This window comes from Leopardus geoffroyi, chromosome E1, assembly GCF_018350155.1.
Source record: "Leopardus geoffroyi isolate Oge1 chromosome E1, O.geoffroyi_Oge1_pat1.0, whole genome shotgun sequence".
Lineage (NCBI taxonomy): Eukaryota > Metazoa > Chordata > Mammalia > Carnivora > Felidae > Leopardus > Leopardus geoffroyi.
In genome coordinates, this window is record NC_059330.1 from 35,368,363 (window position 1) to 35,386,064 (window position 17,702).

General features: G+C 63.1%; 1 protein-coding gene across 1 annotated transcript; it reads left to right on the forward strand.

Moving 5' to 3' along the window:
- Positions 1-1,535: 1,535 nt before the first annotated feature.
- PPP1R9B (protein phosphatase 1 regulatory subunit 9B) lies at positions 1,536-17,220 on the forward strand. Its single transcript, XM_045488451.1, has 10 exons — positions 1,536-3,452; positions 7,249-7,381; positions 8,704-8,824; positions 10,747-10,851; positions 12,158-12,293; positions 12,918-13,070; positions 13,192-13,245; positions 14,724-14,953; positions 15,328-15,424; positions 15,612-17,220. The coding sequence occupies exons 1-10, from the start codon at positions 2,067-2,069 to the stop codon at positions 15,663-15,665; spliced, it is 2,469 nt and encodes an 822-aa protein (XP_045344407.1). The 5' UTR covers positions 1,536-2,066; the 3' UTR covers positions 15,666-17,220.
- Positions 17,221-17,702: the final 482 nt, after the last annotated feature.

Here is a 17,702-nt window from a genome sequence, read left to right on the forward strand (position 1 = left end):
CTTAGCCTCTGGATCCAGTCCTGTGGTTCCTGGCCCCTCCCTGTCCCAATATTCAGGATTCCCAGGCAGCTTCCCACACCCCATCCCCCATGCTCCTTTGCACGTGTTAACCGGCTTATATCCCCGCAAAACCCACACACACCCCTACAGTGGAGGGGTGGGAGGATCCCCTACAACAGCCCTTCTAGGCGAGCTGGAGAGAGTGGGAGATTGGGAAGAAGAGGAAGAGGATGGAAGAGAAGAGGGCGGGGGAGGAGGCAGAGACCGCAGGAAGGCCTTAGATGCAGGAAGCAGCTGGGAGTGGGGGGAGGCTTTGTGCCTGAGTCGTTCCCTGGGTCCTAGGGTCCACACTGTTCAGCATTTTCTGGGATCTGTGGAGTGAGGCAGCGCATCTGGACCTGTCATCGTCTATTGGGTGGACATTTACTCCCAGCCCTGGCAGCTGGGGATGGGTAGAGGGCAACCCAGGCTCCTTGTTGTATATGTGGGGTTGGGGAGAGCATCAGAACAACTTTCTGGGTTGCCGGGACAGGGGATGTGCAGATCACTACCATCTTTCTCCCTGCCTCCCTAACACACACTTGCACACAGTGGCCAGGATCCTTTAGATCAGAGATCCAAGCTAGACCTCTCACTGCTGAAACTTTGGCCCCAGGCCTCCAGAATTCCTCCTCCCAAACTCCTTCTTGTTTGAGAGGCAAGAGTGCCCTAGCAGGGGCTTGAAAACAGGGATTCCGCCCCCTCTCTTGCAGCCTGGGAGCTGGGCAGGCTGACACCCCTTTCAGACTTCCAAAGGGCAAAGGCCAGCTTTGGGCTGCCACCTGGGCCATGAGGACCATTTCCTTTCTCCTTTCCTCCTCCACCACAAAGCCAGCAACACTGGACCCAGCTTTCACACCTTAGAGAGCGCAAACGGTTCTACAGAATTTGTGAAAATGCAGATTCCTGCGCCAAGAATTTGTGAAAATGCAGATTCCTGCGCCGGCCTCTGAGATTCTGTTTCACAAAGTTTGGAGGAGGGCCTAGAAATCTGAATTAAAAAAAAAAAAAAAATTAAGTGCCCATAGATTTTGATGCTGATGGTCTTGAACCATACTGGGGAACTCCAAGGACCATGAAGGATCCTTTGCCCCGCCCCACTAATCTCCCCTCACGTTTGGAATGGAGAGGGGACCGCACAGAGACCACTGGGGCTGGATTGCCTCCCCGCCCCCAATATTTGGTGGGGGTGTGCTTCTGAGGGTCGTGCTAAGCCGCAGTCAGAGGTTGGGATGGAAGGGCCGAAGAGGACAGGCCGGGAACTGGGGTCAGCGTCAGGCGGTCGGCGAGCGACCGGCAGGGGAGGGGATACGTTCGGGAGGAGGGGAAGGGGAGGGCTCACAGACTCCGGCCCCGGAAATCCGATCCCTTTAGGACCCAGAGGTGCCAGTCCCCCAGCGGCGGCGGCGAGAAGGGCAGCCGCTCGGTCTCGGGCAGCCGCCGCTCGGGCAGAGCCAGAGAAAGACCGAGGCTCGGGGCGCGGGGGGGAGGGAGGGAGGGAGGGTGGCGCGGCGGCGGAGCGGCCCGGGCCGGCCGAGCAGCCATGGGCGCCGGGGTGCCGGGCCCCCCGAGAGCCGAGGCCCCCGGCCGGGGTGGGGGACGCCCGGGCTGCCAGCCCCGCTGACACCGCCTCGGACGATGTGAGCCGGCGCCTCCGCCGCTGCTTCGCGGGCAGGGCGCGCGGTCCCACCGGCCCCGGCCGCCGCTTTTCTAATTTGGGTGGGGGCGACCGTAGCAGGCCGCTCTCTCGGGCTTTGAAAGAGGGGCTGGCTGTCTGTGGCAGCTGGATTGGGGGAGGCGACCCACACAGGGCGCTCGGAGATTTTTTTTTTTTTTTTCCTTTTTTTTTTTTTTTTTCTTCAAGCGGGGTTAACTGTTTTTGGCAGCTTGGTTTGGGGGGAGCCTAAAAAAGGCCTTCCGGGGTTTCTTTTCTCGGGGGGGAGGGGGGCGGTGGTCCCGACTTGGCCAGCCGCCTGTTGGAGGGGGGGAGCGGGAAGCGAGGGGATGCGCCCCCGTCTCCCCCCACCATGATGAAGACGGAGCCGCGGGGGCCCGGGGGTCCCCTCCGGAGCGCCTCCCCGCACCGCAGCGCCTACGAGGCGGGCATCCAGGCGCTGAAGCCGCCGGACGCGCCAGGGCCCGACGAGGCACCCAAGGCGGCCCACCACAAGAAATATGGCTCCAACGTCCACCGCATCAAAAGTATGTTCCTGCAGATGGGCACGACGGCGGGGCCGCCGGGCGAGGCGGGCGGCGGCGCGGGCCCCACCGAGGCCCCGCGGGCGCCCGAGCGCGGCGTGCGCCTGTCGCTGCCGCGGGCCAGCAGCCTGAACGAGAACGTGGACCACAGCGCCCTGCTCAAGCTGGGCACCAGCGTGTCGGAGCGCGTGAGCCGCTTCGACTCCAAGCCCGCGCCCTCGGCGCAGCCCGCGCCGCCGCCGCACCCGCCGTCCCGGCTGCAGGAGACGCGGAAGCTGTTCGAACGGAGCGTCCCGGCGGCCGCGGGCGGCGACAAGGAGGCCGTGGCGCGGCGGCTGCTGAGGCAGGAGCGCGCCGGCCTGCAGGACCGGAAGCTGGACGTCGTGGTGCGCTTCAACGGCAGCACCGAGGCGCTGGACAAGCTGGACGCCGACGCCGTGTCGCCGACGGTCAGCCAGCTCAGCGCCGTTTTCGAGAAGGCCGACTCGAGGACCGGCCTCCACCGTGGGCCCGGGCTCCCCAGGGCCGCGGCCGCCGGGGTTCCCCAGGTCAACTCAAAGCTGGTCAGTAAGCGGTCCCGGGTGTTCCAGCAGCAGCCGCCGCCGCCGCCGCCGCCCGCCCCGTCGGGGGATGCACCGGCCGAGAAGGAACGCGGCCCTGGAGGGCAGCAGCCTCCGCAGCACCGAGTGGCCCCTGCCCGGCCGCCCCCCAAGCCCCGGGAGGTGCGCAAGATTAAGCCCGTGGAGGTGGAGGAGAGCGGGGAGTCGGAGGCCGAGGCGGCGCCCGGGGAGGTGATTCAGGCGGAGGTGACGGTCCACGCGGCCCTGGAGAATGGCAGCACCTTGGCAACCACAGCCAGCCCCGCGCCCGAGGAGCAGAAGAAGGCCCAGGCGGCCCCGGAGGAGGCCACGGCGACCGTGGCTGCGCCTGAAAGAGGGGTGGGCAACGGCCGGGCCCCGGACGTGGCCCCCGAGGAGGCGGATGAGTCCAAGAAGGAGGACTTCTCGGAGGCAGACTTGGTGGACGTGAGCGCCTACAGTGGGCTGGGGGAGGACTCTGGGGGCAGTGCCCTGGAGGAGGACGACGAAGAAGACGAGGAGGATGGGGAGCCCCCTTACGAGCCCGAGTCGGGGTGCGTGGAGATCCCGGGGCTCTCGGAAGAAGAGGACCCGGCCCCGAGCCGGAAGATCCATTTCAGCACAGCGCCCATCCAAGTAAGTGAGCCCCCCTCCCGCCCCCGCGCCGCCCCCGCGCCGCCCCTGCCACGTGCACGCCGTCGCCCCCGCCTCGCCAAGCCGGGTTTGGCAGGCTGAGTCAGCCCCTGCCACCCAGCCCCCTTCCCAGAAGTTACCACCCTGAGGGGGGGCGTGGGGGAGTTCCAGCTGTTTGTCAGAGGGGCACGATTTTCAGGCCTGAGACAGGGCGGCCTGCCCCGACCTGCCCTCAGGTTCCTCTGCCTGCCTGCTACCTCGCCCAGGCTCCGCCGCACCCGCATCCTGGGACACCTGCTTTCCCTTCCTCTCCCAGACACGCTTCCTCCGGAGGCTGCCTGAGGCTGGGACTTGGGTGGTGGGGAGGTGTGCATCTGTGTGTGTGTCCTCAGGAGACCCTCCCCACATCGGTCCTTACTCCACTCTGGGCGGGAGAGGTGGGGGGAGCTTAGAAACACCCCCGCCCCCACTTTTCCCCTATAGAGGAGGGAGGAGCCAAGAACTTCCTAAAACGAAGGTGTAGGGGACCGCAGCCCTTCATCCTGTCTGTAGCCCCCACCCCAAGTTTGCAGAAGTGAAAGAGGGAAGCAGGTCTATGAGGGTGAGCTGGGCCGGGCCCATGTGACTGGGGGTGGGGGAAAGGCCTGGCGCTGGGGCCCTGTTTCCTGGGGTCGGTGCTGGGCCATCTGGGGAGGTGGAGGTGTTGGGTTCCACAGGGAGCAGGCACCTTGCCTGGCCCATGAGGGGGCTGGGCCTTGGACTGGGCACGAAGAGAGGGGGTGGGGCTGGGAAAGCCCCCAGGATGCCTGGCAGCTGCCCACATGCCTTTGCTCTTGGCTGCTCAGTAGGACAGACTCTCATGGCCTTGGCAAACTCCCAGTGCTCTTGCCACATTCTCTGGGTGCCCTAAAAGAGGGATGGGAGCTGCCCCTTTTGGGGGTCTCAGTCCCCCCCCCCCCCACTTCCCCACCATCGCTCTTGGTGATTGGTTTGTGGCTTGTGCCAGTGCCCTGAGCTCCTCAGAACAGTGCCGACGGGGTCTGGGTAGGGGGACATCCCTGGGAAGAATTAAGAGTCCCAGGTCACCACCCCCTACTTCCTGCCACCCTCCAATCTTGGCTAGCCCATCCAGTCTAGATGGCCCTTTCTCACCACCCCAGGCTCAGCTGTGCCCAGCACCAGGTCTGCTGCAGGGGGGTGTCCGGGCCCCTGTACTCTCCTAGGCCTGGACCCTGCCTTTACCCCTCCCCTGCCAAACCCTCATCTGTTTGCTTGAAGTTTCCATAACTGCTCTTGGACACTGAAGCTGCCCAGGTTTCCTCCCACCCCTCCTATCAATGGCTGCCCCTCTCCCACCTCCCCGCTCCCACCCCAGCGGAGGCCTGAAAGGTGCCACTCCAGCCACGCCATCCCTCCCCCATCTGGGGCTGCGACCTTACGTGTCCTTTCCCAGCCCTCCCCCTCCTGAGGGCGACAGGATCCTGGATGGTCTGGAAGGAAGATTATGGTGTTTCTTGGGACCCGAGGAGGAGGTGGGGACCACGGAGGGAGTCAGGACCCTCCCATCCCCAACCAGTTCTCTGAGTGGCCTGATCCCTTCAGAGGTGGAGTTTGGTTTTTCAGTCCTGGGCCTCTGACTGTCTATATTTGACACCTTACCCTGATTTTTGGGTAAAAAATAGCGCATGATTTGGAGCAGTGTTTCCCGACTCCCTGGTGACCGTCGCTCGCAGGAGTGTGGGAGCCAGTGGTCTGTGGTGCTGCCGTGGTATGTGTGACTTTTGACCTTGCTGGGGATTTCCTCCTCCCCACCCTGGGCAGTGGGTCCCTGTTTTTCCCTTTTCCCTGCCCCCATTCTGCATTGACACTGATTGGAGGGTCTTGTGTCCTACCGATGACCCGGTTGTTGCCTCTACGGAGGCTTCTGCTGAGGACAGAGAGCCCGATTCCACATGGTCAGTTGGGGGCGGGGGACTGGGCCTTCTGATAGGCTCGGCACATCGTGGTAGGCAATGTGAGAGGTGGCCTGGGGCCTGGGGTGAGGGTCAAGGGACTCGTGCAAAAGTGGACCAAAGCCGATTTGCGAGGCCCGGGGGCATGAGTGCAACCGGGACAAAGTCACAGGTGACCCGCCTGCCAGGGCCCACCGGGTGGAGTCTCATCCTGCCCGGCCACTGGCCAACCCGAGTGACCTTAGCGGCAGACCTGGCATCTTATTCTATCTGCAGACTGGGTGGCCCCTCCCTCCAGGGGGCTTGGAGGCCAGCGGCCAGATGTCAGGGGGCTACTGCACAATTGACGATGAGCTTTAAGGGCCTGAGCTCGAGTTTCTCTGATGCAGCGAAATCGAGGGGAGTGAGTTAAGTGACCACATAGGCCCCTCCCAGCTGCACTTCTAATCCTATGAAACCCCACCGTGGGAGCGAGGCTCCGGTGGGGAGTGGAGGATGACACCGAGCGAGCCCGAACAAAGGCTGGGACACAAGTCTACTGCCTGCCAGGGTGCCCCTGGGCCTGCTCCTGGAGGAGAGAGGGCCCCGGCAGGGGCCTCGGGGGACACGGTGCTCCACTCCAGCTGCTCAGGCCTCAGGCCCAGCCGTCAGATAGAGCTGCTCCCACCCTTCCTCGCCCCCGCTTAGCTCCAAGTGGTGCCAACCTGTCGCTGCAGGCAACGAAGCATGAACGCGTCATGGTACCCCAAATGGTGCTCATTAACCTCCCACTGGGGGTACCCCCGCCTGGACCCAGAATTAGGCACTCCCACAGAGCCCCTGCCCTAGCTTCTCTGTTCTCTGGGGGAGGGTCCGAATTCTCCTTCTCACAGAGAGCCACAGGAAGGAGACAGCAGAGGGTACAGGGGCCGACAAGGTAGGGCTGGCCTTGGGGCCTCCCTGCAGGCTGGGCTCACTGTGGACCACGTCAGAGAGGCTGCTGCCTGCCCGGGCTCCTTGCTGTCACCAGGGCCCCGAGCCTCTGGCCTGGGCCTCCTAGTGCACTGGGGATAAGGGGCACGCCTCAGAGCTGCTTCTCTGGAGGGAAACTGAGGCCTGGCCATGCAGGCAAGGCCACATGGGCCTCGCATTCTTCCCCCCACCCTTCCCACCTCCCGTCACCTGAGGGGCACCTCAAGTAGAGTGCTGCCCTTTCTCCATGGGGCTGGGGTGATCCTGCCTGCCTCCCTCCCCCACCCCAGCCTCAGCTTCAAGTTCAGGTCAGCTGGGGCCTGGGGTCCTGGGTGCCTCTCTGTCCCATTCTCTCCTCCTCCCTCCCCTCTCCCTGCGTCTCACACCCGCTCCCCCCTCTCTCCCCATCTGGCAGCCTCCCAGATCTTCTCCATTCTTACTCCCCTCCTCCGCTTCCCCTCTGCTCCTGCTCAGCCTGTTCTTTCGACTCTCCCGGACTCTCCCGCCGCCGTCTGTGTCTGCCCTTGTCTGGCTCTCTGGGTCCTCCTGTGTCTTTTTCTGCCCCAGTCTGTTGGTCTGCCTCTGACCTGGACACCTGGCCTCCTGAGTCTGACGGTTTCTCCAGGGTTGCCCTTCCTTTCCTTCCACAGCAGCCATGCTCATGCCCAGCGGGGGCTGCAGGAGAGAGTGACGGTGTGGATGGGGCGACGACGTCCCTTTGTCTCTCGCCCCGTGGACTCACGTGGACTCACGCGCTAGCAGGCCCTTCCCTCCGAGCTGGGGTCATCTTGGGGCTGGGGGAGGCCTGGAGCAGGCCAACGGGTGGCCTCAGCCGGCCCTGGCGGCCTCTCCGCACCAGCTCTGCCCTTGCCCTCTGACGAGCGGCCCCTCTGCAGGTGTTCAGTACCTACTCCAACGAGGACTACGACCGGCGCAACGAGGACGTGGATCCCATGGCCGCCTCCGCTGAGTACGAGCTAGAGAAGCGGGTAGAGAGGCTGGAGCTGTTCCCTGTGGAGCTGGAGAAGGGTGAGACACGGCCGCGGGGTGGGGGTGGGGGTGGGGGGGTCTCTCCTCTGGCGCCAGCTCTGCCCTGGGCCCTGGCGTGGGGTGGGGGTGGGGGGGCTTCCTTGGGGGCTTTGGTGTCGCCCCTGCCAGCGCCCCCAGCCACACGGACTCCATTGCGGCCGGAGCTCTCACCACCGACCCTGTCCTGCCCCACTCTTTGCTCACTCAGCCCAGGTGCCAGGTCCCCGGGGGGGGGGGGGGGGGCGCTGGGGGCTGGGCTCTGGGCTCTGTGTGGGCCTCGCGCTGATGGGAGGCCAGCACTGATGGGACACTCCCAGCCAACTGTGTCCTCACAGGCTGTCATGGGTGCCGGGCAGGGATGGGAGGGGCCGCCGTAACAGCACTCAGGTCAGTGAGTAGACTCAGGTCAGTGGGGTCCCTGAGGAAGGAATGCTTGCATTGAGCTCTGAAGGTGGAGGTAGGGGAGGGGGGGGGGTGGAACTCAGGAGAGCTTGCGGGAAAGAGAAAAGAGAGACTCAGCTAGATTTTGATCACGAGGGCAAGGGGGGGTATGTGGGGCCTCGTAGACCACGTGGAGGACGGGTGGTCCCCGTGGATGGACCGGGAAACCGTGGCAGGGCATGGGAAAGGTATTTTAGAAAGACCACCGCAGGCTGTGCTGTGGGGAGAAGGGTCATGAGTGGATGGGGAGAGACCACAGTGGTGTGGACCAGATGATGGCTGTGTGGGAAGTGGGTGCCCTGGAGAGATCCTTGCGAGGCAGAATCTGCAGGATCTGGAGGTTATTTGGCCCGGGCTGAGGCCGTGAGGGGGGAGGGAGGAATCCAGGTGACTCCCAGGCCCCAGGAGGGAGTGGCAGACGGGAAGAGCCTGTTTGGGGGGGAAGATAAGAGTTTGGATGTCAGAGGCCCATGAGACAGGAGGGGGGGCAGCTGCGGAGAGCAAAGCGGGAAACGCCATCCCATCCCTCTGCACCCCTCATCTGCGTGCAGAGTCGTCTCTGGCCCACCCCCTGGGCCACCCTCGGCCTGCCCTGCTGCCCAGTGGTTCTTGGGGGTGGAGAGCACAGAGCAGGGAGTGACCCACGAACCTCCTGGTTGGCTTGACAAAGAGAGGGGAGAGAACGGTGTCCCTTCCCCAGTTGCGGACATCCCCTGAGTGCCGGGCCTGCTGCTCGAGGTCGGGCCGTGCCCTGGGGTGAGGTTGGAGACTGGGGTGGGGGGGACGTCTCTCTCTCTCTGTCCCCCTGCAAGCCCTGGCTGGAATGCCTCACCCCACCCCTACCTCCCAACACCAGCCTCTCACGACTTTTTGCTCCACAGACTCTGAGGGCCTGGGCATCAGCATCATCGGTATGGGGGCCGGGGCAGACATGGGCCTGGAGAAGCTGGGCATCTTCGTGAAGACCGTGACCGAGGGTGGTGCAGCCCATCGGGACGGCAGGTACCGCCTCCCCCTCCCCCACTGGCTGCCAGCCGCGGGGCGGGCCACTGTCTGTGTGGGGCTCAGGTATTCCTGGAGCCTTACCGTGCTAGGTGCTGGTCCAGGGGGTACAGCGCCGAACACAACTGATGGGACCCCTGCCCTCAAGGCACTCACATTCTTTGGAGGGGGGCTGCACGGAGGCATCGCGCGTCCTGGCTTTCGGTGTGTGTTGGGCTGCGGTAGGGAGAGCACAGGCGTGGAGGTTGTATTCCTGGCGGAGACCTCGGAGCTTTTTGATTTTCACTTAGCAAATACCGAGTCTCTGGCTCTGTGGGCGGGGCTGGAGCCAGCCCTGGGGAGTCAGTGATGAGGGCCTTGCCCTCAAGAAGCATGTGGTATGTTGAGGCAGACGGGCATCCAAGCGGACGCACAGAAACCACGGGAAAAGTAGCACAGGGGTGCCACGAAGGCATCAAAAGGAGGACTTGTTCTCTCTGGCTCGCAGGGAAGGCTTCCTGGAGGAAGTGACGTTGGAGCTGAGACCTGAAGGATGAGCAGGAGTTAGCCAGGCTGAGGGAGTAGAATGTGCAGCAGGTTCCAGGAAGGGGACTGAAAGCAGGCGGGTGTGGCGGGAGCATAGCAAGCAAGGGGGATCCAGGTGCGTGGTGTGGCTAGAAGGACTGGTGGGCCGTGCCTGGAGGGGAGACGCTCCTTGTGCGCGTGCGTGTGCATGTGTGCGCATGGGTGCTCTGCTTGGCGTCTGAGGCTGGAGGGGTCAGAAGGTTCAGGGAGGGCCTCCTGGAGCCCCAGGCAGCCCAGCGACCCCACTGTGGGCCCCTCCACTGTGTGTGTGTATCGCAGGGGGGACGTGGGACGGGCTTTAGGGCGTCCCCGGGGTTGTCGGAAGTTGGAGGTTGATAATCAGAGGTGCCTTGTGGTGGTACCTCCAAACCCGGACCCCCTCAGTGTGACAGAGGTGAATGGGTGTCCCTGTGAGGGCCGGGTGACTTGGGGTCATGCTGCTGGAGCTTGGGTTGCCTCATTCAGGGTGCTGCTGCCTGCTGTGGCCCTGGGGGCTCGGGGGGCAGACAAAAGGAAGGTGACGGCCTCCGCCCTTTCCCTTACCCCCTCATTTGAATTTCCAGAGCCTTCCCTGTGGTCCTCCGTTGGTGGTGTGGGAAGTGTGTGTCCATGTTGAGAGTGTGGCCACACGTGGGGCGTGCGGGGGTGAGCTCTTCACAATAGGCCATTTCCTCCATTTCCGCATAGGAGGCCGGGGAGAAGGCCTGGAGCTTGCAGGGAGGTGGGAGTGGAGGAAGGAGGTGGCCAAGGGTCCCGCCAGTCCCTTCGTCCCCCTCGGCAGGCTGGGCCGGACACCCCCGTCTCTCTCCTTGTGCCGAGAAGCAGGGCCCCTCGTGCCACACTGAGAACGTGGTGGGGGCTGTGTCCCCGTATGAGGGTGCCGTGAACCTACGTACGGGCCAGCACGTGAGCGCCGCAGTTTGCTCTGCTAGGTGGGTCCCGGGCATTTGGGAGCCACTCGGCAGACCCGGGTCTGTAGACGTGGACTTAGAAGCAGACCGTGTGTCACCTGTGCTTCGGGCCCTCGCTGGCGTCCACGGTGGTAATGAACTCTGGATGCTCTACACCCGCTCTGTCGGGTGTGACGGAGGAGGGACAGGGGTGTGATTGTCGCAGGACGTGTGCCTGCCACCACTCCTGGTCCTGCGTGCCCGTGTCTGCTTTGCCTGCCCAGGTCTCCCTGCCCACTGGTGAGTCTGGGCGACACGGGATGCTCTGGCCTCGTGCGTTTTATGCAAGTAGACAAAGTACCAGGGCCCAGCGGGGACTGAGCCTCGAGTTTCGGATGGGAGGGGGACCACCTCTACCTCAGCTCCGGTTCCCCGATGACCCCCGCTGACCAGTGTGGCCTCTCCCAGGATCCAAGTGAATGATCTCCTTGTGGAGGTGGATGGCACCAGTCTGGTGGGAGTGACCCAGAGCTTTGCAGCCTCCGTGCTCCGGAACACCAAGGGTCGAGTGCGGTAAGGGCCCGGAGCAGGGGGGGCTGGGTGGGGGTGGGAGCGGATGGGAGGTTTGGCCCTCATCCCGGCACTCAGCCCACCTGGCCGTACCCAGGTAAGGTTCTGGGCAGCCCGCCTTATTTTTTTTTGTTTTTAATTAAAGTTTATTTTTATTTATTTTGAGAGCGAGAGAGCAAGCGGGGGAGGGACAGAGAGAAAGAATCCCAAGCAGGCTCTGCCCTGTCCGTGCAGAGCCCGACGTAGGGCTCGAACTCACGGACCCTGAGATCGTGACCTGAGCCGACTCCAAGAGTCAGATGATTAACCGACCGACCGAGCCACTGGGCGGCTCACCACACAGAGGAGCTTTCATGGCCTCTCTCCCCAAAGGAATTGCTGTGCCCGTATCCCTACCCTACGCCTGCCGTCCTCTCCCAAGCCCCTGAGTACTGCTGGCCACCAGCACAGGCTTCAAGGCCTATGGCCCGCTGCACCTCCAAACTGGCCTCTTGGACTTATTCTTCCCCTGCTTGTCCGTGACTAACTCACCAAAGAACCAAGATGTGCAGGGAGAATGCCATCCAAATTGGAGTCTCCCCCACCGGGCACCTACCCCATCCTTCTCTCTCACCCACTGTGTAATCCTGGCCGACTCTCCTCCCCGGGCCTGTCGGTGAAGGGAGCTGGGCTAGGAGCTCCTTACGTCCCTCTCTGGCATAACATTCGGGGACCACTCCCTGCCCCCTCCACGAGGGGCACTGCCCCCAGGAAAGGGTGGTGGACAGAAACAGGATGTGGGTGGCCACGGAGAGGAGGGGCTGGTGCCTGGAAGTTCCACTACTTCCTCTCCATCCCAATCTCCACTCACCATCGTCCCGCCCCTTCCTGAAGCTTGGGGGCTTGGAGCTCACACAAGGCACACCCCCACAGCCCCAGGGCAGCGGAGTGGGGAAGCCGGCTGCTGGGATGGCTGCTGGGATGCGTCAGGGCCCCGATTTCTCCCCCGGTGGTGGAGGAAGGGCCCCCTGCCCAGGCGGCTTCTGAGCTCCTGTCCCCTGCAGCCCAGCAGGGGGTTTGGCTGACATCACCCCTCCCCCAAAACTGGCCTCGAGGGTTAGCGGGCCTTCTGCCTCTCTGGGGAAGGAAACCCAAGAAGGGCCCCCAGCTCCCCCATTCATTATTAACACTCCACGGCCTCTGGACTCAACCCTCTCATTTCACCTCCCTTGGGAGGGTCCGGGGGGCGGAGGTGGTGCGCCAGCAGGGAGGATGGTGGCATCACCCAGTCGAAGACCGAGGCGAAGGCATGACGCTAGTGCCCCTGCAGATTTATGATTGGCCGGGAGCGGCCAGGCGAGCAGAGTGAGGTGGCCCAGCTAATTCAGCAGACCCTGGAACAGGAGCGATGGCAGCGGGAGATGATGGAGCAGAGATACGCCCAGTACGGGGAGGACGACGAGGAGGTAGGGACTGCTGGCCCGGCCGGTGGCATCATCGCCCCCTGGTGGCTGGATGGAGCATTACAACCATCCTCTGTCCCTGCTTTCCCGGGCCTTGTGAAGAAGGCGGGCGCACACCAGTCCCTATCCTGGGGGAGTCCCCAGACTGAGGGAGGACATGCAGACCCTCCCTTCAAAGAACACTTAGTCTTCTGGAAGGGGTCACACTTTGTGTCTTCAGAGACCCTTCCTGCTCCTACAAGGAAAACACAGTTCCTTCAAAGAGTCCCTGCTCTGAGGGGAAGGCATACATAGCCTCTACCCTCAGGGGACCTAATCTAAGGAAGGAGATGGGGCTCCAGACCTCAGGGGACCCGTGGCGTGAAGGGAAAAGCACAGGCTGTTTCTTCAGGGGTCCCAGTCTTACAGGGGAACTACCTGGGCCTTTAGGGGACTCCCCAGGCTGCTGGGGGCAGACGCAAACCATGCCCACTGGCGGAGCCCAGTCTGATGGGGGAGGCATGAACCACACCCCCGGGTAGCCCCCCAGTCTGACTTGGGCAGACCGTTGCCAGTCTAAGCCCCGCTCATCAGGGCTGAGGGAGGCCGGGCTGGACAGGATGTGCAGTCGTCTCTCTCCCTTCGCAGACAGGAGAATATGCCACCGACGAGGATGAGGAGCTCAGCCCCACGTTCCCAGGGGGCGAGATGGCCATCGAGGTGTTCGAGCTGGCGGAAAACGAGGACGCCTTGTCCCCCGTGGACATGGAGCCCGAGAAGCTGGTGCACAAGTTCAAGGAGGTGGGAAGAGGAGGGGAGGGGCGGTCCCTGGGCTGGTGGCGGGCAAAGGCAGGCCATTATCCCTCCCAACAGCACGGCCAACTCCGGCCGGAGCTGAGCGTGTGCCTCTCTGCCCCCACAGCTCCAGATCAAGCACGCTGTGACTGAGGCAGAGATCCAGCAGCTAAAAAGGAAGGTAAGAGCATGGCAGGGGGAGTGGGGTCACTCACCGAGATCTCTAGGGACGCCCACTCGGTGTGGACATCGAGACACTGGACTCGGGCTTCACGTGACCGTATACGCAGGTGCGTCAGCCTGCATAGGTACACCCTCGGCATCCGTCTGCCGAGACACAGAGGCACGACCCTCCCTCGGGAAGAGGGTCACAGGCCGCGTGCATTCTCGCAGAGGGGCTGATGTTGGAAGCTAGCAAGCCAATTAGAGGCCCTGGTGGTGTCCCTGGGGGCGTGGTGACCAGGGCTGCCCAGAGTGCCGGCAGAGGGTATGGATAGGAAGGACGGGTTGGGGCTGCATCTCTGAGGTGGAGATGATGGGCCACACCCCATGCAGAGCAGGAAAGCGAGTCAAAGGTCTGTTCGTGCTTTCGATCTGTAAAAGCCTATAAGGCACCTTCTAAGTGCCCAGCACTGTTCCGGTCCCCGTGGTGCGCAGAAGCAGATTTGATGCCTTCCCTTGTGCACAGTGACGTCTGTGTCCTTACCAACTGACACGGGGCTCTGTAGGAGGAGAGTACAGGGGTGCCGAGCACCTAAAGCAGGGGAACCTGATCCAGCCCGAGTGTGTGTAGGGGGGGGTGGGTGCGGGGGGGCAGAGCTGTTGGAGGGAATCACAGGAGACTTCTCTGGGGAAGTGACACACTGAGCAGAGGGCCGACGAGTAAGCTAGGGGGAGATAATGGGGCAAGAGGGAGAGGAGGTGGGGGGGGTGCATTCTAGGCAGAGGGAACGGCACGGGCAAGGGCCCTGTGGCAAGAGGGAACGTGGCAAGTCTGAGGATCTCCAAGAAGGCCCATGCGGCTGGGGTACGGACAGCAGGTGGCGTTTGCCACCAGCAAGGCTGGAGGGGGAGGCAGGGGCTTGAGGCTGAGCGCTGGCGTGGCAGTGAGACCGCGGAAAGGAGGACTAGATTTGTGCGGGTGGGGTGACCGTGAGAAGCGGGAGACAAGGTGGCAGAGGAGCCGGGATTGTTCAGGAAGCCGCTGAAGCAGGGACTGGTCAGCAGGGCCAGAGCTGCGGAGGGGACAGAGGGCGATGGCGACCCTCACCGGCCCTGCTCTTTTACACCTACCCTCTTCCTGTGGCCCTGTGAGCTTGGCAAGGCAGGAAGCAGTCCCATTTCACAGATGGGAGGCCGGAGGCTTAAGACAGAAGTTGCCTTGCCGCAGGTCACAGAGCTGGTCAGTGACTGACCCGGGCCTCTGGCCCGCGAGGCGCGTGCACGGCGCAGGGGCCCTGGTTGGGGGCTCTGAGGCTGAGCTCCCACCTCTCCCCACTCCGGGCTCTGGTTCTCAGGCTCGGCCAAGGAGAGTTAGTGGTTGGGGGGCAGCGGGCTCCACACCTGCAGGCATCCTCCAGAGACTGGCCCCGGGGCCAGGATGGGGGCGCTCCTCGGCTGCCTCTGGCCCGCACCAACCCATGGCTGCTCCTTCCTCAGCTACAGAGCCTGGAGCAGGAAAAGGGGCGGTGGCGGGTGGAGAAGGCCCAGCTGGAGCAGAGCGTGGAGGAGAACAAGGAGCGCATGGAGAAGCTGGAGGGCTACTGGGGGGAGGCCCAGAGCCTGTGCCAGGCTGTGGATGAGCACCTGCGGGAGACCCAGGCCCAGTACCAGGCCCTGGAGCGCAAGTACAGCAAGGCCAAACGCCTCATCAAAGACTACCAGCAGAAGTACGTGGCCGTGGCCGGGGCACTAGGAGCAGGGGGCGGGGGTGGGGGGCGGCTCCCGGCCCAGGGCGGACTGAGAGAGGCCTCTGGTGGCAGAAGCTTCTCACCGCCACCTGAGTGGAGAGGCAAAGAGCACAGAAGTTGGAGGGCGCCCTGGCGAGGGTGCCTGAGCCCAGGATGACTGGCCACCGGGGCCAGCACAGGCCCCAGAAGCTGTGCTGGGGCCTCCCGACCTAAGAACAGGGGAGAGAGAGAGAGAGAGAGCGCGCGAGCGCTACTCAGGTGGGGCTAAGGACAGGGCCGAGGGCCCTGAGACTCCTTGGATGGCAGTCAGACCACACACCCTCACCCATGGGCTGCCCCCTGCTGACCCCTAGGGAGATCGAGTTCCTGAAAAAGGAGACCGCACAGCGCCGGGTTCTGGAAGAGTCAGAGCTGGCTAGGAAGGAGGAAATGGACAAGCTCCTGGACAAGGTAGGCCCAGGGGTGCGCTGGGGGAGGGGACAGCAGGTAGACCCCTCTTCTCAGGCTCCCTGTGGATCCTGGAGGGAGACAGAGAGAGTCGTGTTGCTGGCTCGGGGTCCTGCCACCACCAGGGCGGGCAGAGGGGCAGGGCCTGTGCCTGGTATCAGGCCTGACCCCTCTCCCTTTTGTTTGCCAGATCTCAGAACTGGAAGGAAACCTGCAATCACTGAGGAATTCCAACTCTACTTAACAGGAATCACTCCTTGACGGGACAATAATTAATCCCCTCCCATTGTCCTCCCTCCCCTGTCCTCAATACTTCACCCCGCCCCCTACCAGCCTGGGGACAGGTGCCCCGACTCCCCCACCCTCCGCCCCACCTCCCCCAGCTTCAGGGACCAGAGGGCCTGGGCAGACAGAGGTGGCTGGAAGAACGGCCTCTTGCTCGCCCTGCGGGGCTGAGGCACGGAGGCCCAGGGATGCCGAGGGTTTGGCCTGGGTGGTGGATGGACACAAGGACCTGCAGACCATACTGCCAGACTTTACAACCTCCAGCCTTTGTCTCTGGACTGGAATGGGGCTGGGGGCTCTCCCAGCATCTCACCACCTGGAGGCTGCTCCCTGCCCACGGGGCTCCTACGTGGCCCCTGGGCCTCTTGACTTGAGATTCTACCTTCTTGGCCCCTTTCCCCATCCCCCATCATTGTGCTGTCTCTGTTGCATTCTGACCCTCCTGCTGGGAGGGGTTGCCTCCACGCCTCCTCCTCCCATCCTGGTCCCTCCTCCCACGAGGGACAGAGTCCACCCTGGAGCCTGGAGGCTGGGACTGGCCCTGCACTGATTTCTCATGCATCCTTCGGGAAAAGGGGAGAGTCCAGGACACCTGGTCCCCAGCTCCCCCTTCCCTGGGGCAGCAGCCCTCAATCTTTCCTTGTGCCTCCCGACCCCCAGGTGCCAAATAGCCATAACCTCCTCCTGGAACTGTTCTGTGGCCTCTCTGGGCTCCGAGTTTCCTGGCCGAGCCTGGGAATACCAGGGAGGAGAGGTCAGCTTAGGGGGCCTGGCTGCAGCTTAGGCAAGGCGAACATTTCCCACCCACCCACCGGAGAGCCAGGCCCTGCCCTGCCCAGGGCCACACCTGGAAGCCTTGTACTAACATCGCAAATTCCGCCTCGCTCCACCCACGCCCACAGTTTTCCAATGTTTTGACCGGAGGGCAAAATTTTACTACTACTCATCTTTTTGGAGACCAGGGCTGCCCTGCTGGCGGCCTGCTTTCTAAGTGAAATCCACTCCGTTTCCCCACTCTAACCCCAAATTGGGGACTGGACCAAGGGAGGTGAGACCCACCCCCACCCCCACCCCCAGGTCCCCTCCCCTTTTCAGGATCCACCTCTCATTCTGCCTCTTCCTCATGCCCCTGCCCCAGACTGGATTTTTGTTCATTTTTTAAAAACAGACAACCCCCATCACATCCGTTTGGGCTTCTCGACCCCTGTAAATAGACCACGCCATCGATCAGTATTTCTCGCCACCCCCCCCCCCACCCCTTGCCCCCAGACGTGCCCCTACCCCCTGAAAGAGCTGGCTGTCTCAGTGCCCAGACCTACGCACTTCTCCTTCGCCCCGGCAGATGGAGTGGGCGGGGCCGCGGGGCGCTTCCGGTTTCTCCAACCGGCACCGCCCCCGCCCCGCCCCCCCGCAGGACTGCGTCTCTGTATATAATATATATATGTATGTATTGTTCCCGGTTTTGTACGGACCATGCCCTCTGTCAAGTCGCCCCCATAAAAGCAGCCCCCAGAGCCTCGCCGACTGGTATCTTGTTTCGTGGGGGAGGGACAGGGTTGTCGGTCTGTGCCCCGTGGTCCCCTCCTACCCGTGCTGCCTCTGCCTCTGACCGTGAGGCTCCTTTTACAGAGATCCCATATATTCCCGCTTCCAGCAAATTCCTTGTCACCATTTCCTCCATCAGCACCCATACGTTTTTGCCCATTTCTCCTGGTCAGGCCTGGGCTTTCCAGAGAGTTCCTTAGGCCTATTGCATTTCCTCTTTTTAGGAGCCTTCTGAGTTCAGAGAATGGGTTAGATATGATATGGTCAGGCGAGCCGCAGGTCCCTCCCCTGAGAAGTCTAACCTGCTGGGGATACCCAGTCCCTACTCTCACAAGGCACCTTACCTGAGGTACCTGAAGGATCAAAGGTTTCCTAGCGGTGGGAGGGGACATGGCAGAGCAGTTTTGTCCCCCGGGTGCTAGAAAATTTAAGTCGTTCTAGCCCCCGGCTC

Excerpts from the sequence above, each read along its gene's own strand:
- PPP1R9B (XM_045488451.1), top strand. The coding sequence starts at position 2,067 with ATGATGAAGACGGAGCCGCGGGGGCCCGGGGGTCCCCTCCGGAGCGCC. Across the intron at positions 8,825-10,746 it reads GCAGCCCATCGGGACGGCAG|GATCCAAGTGAATGATCTCC; the intron begins GTACCGCCTCCC and ends GGCCTCTCCCAG. Across the intron at positions 10,852-12,157 it reads AACACCAAGGGTCGAGTGCG|ATTTATGATTGGCCGGGAGC; the intron begins GTAAGGGCCCGG and ends GTGCCCCTGCAG.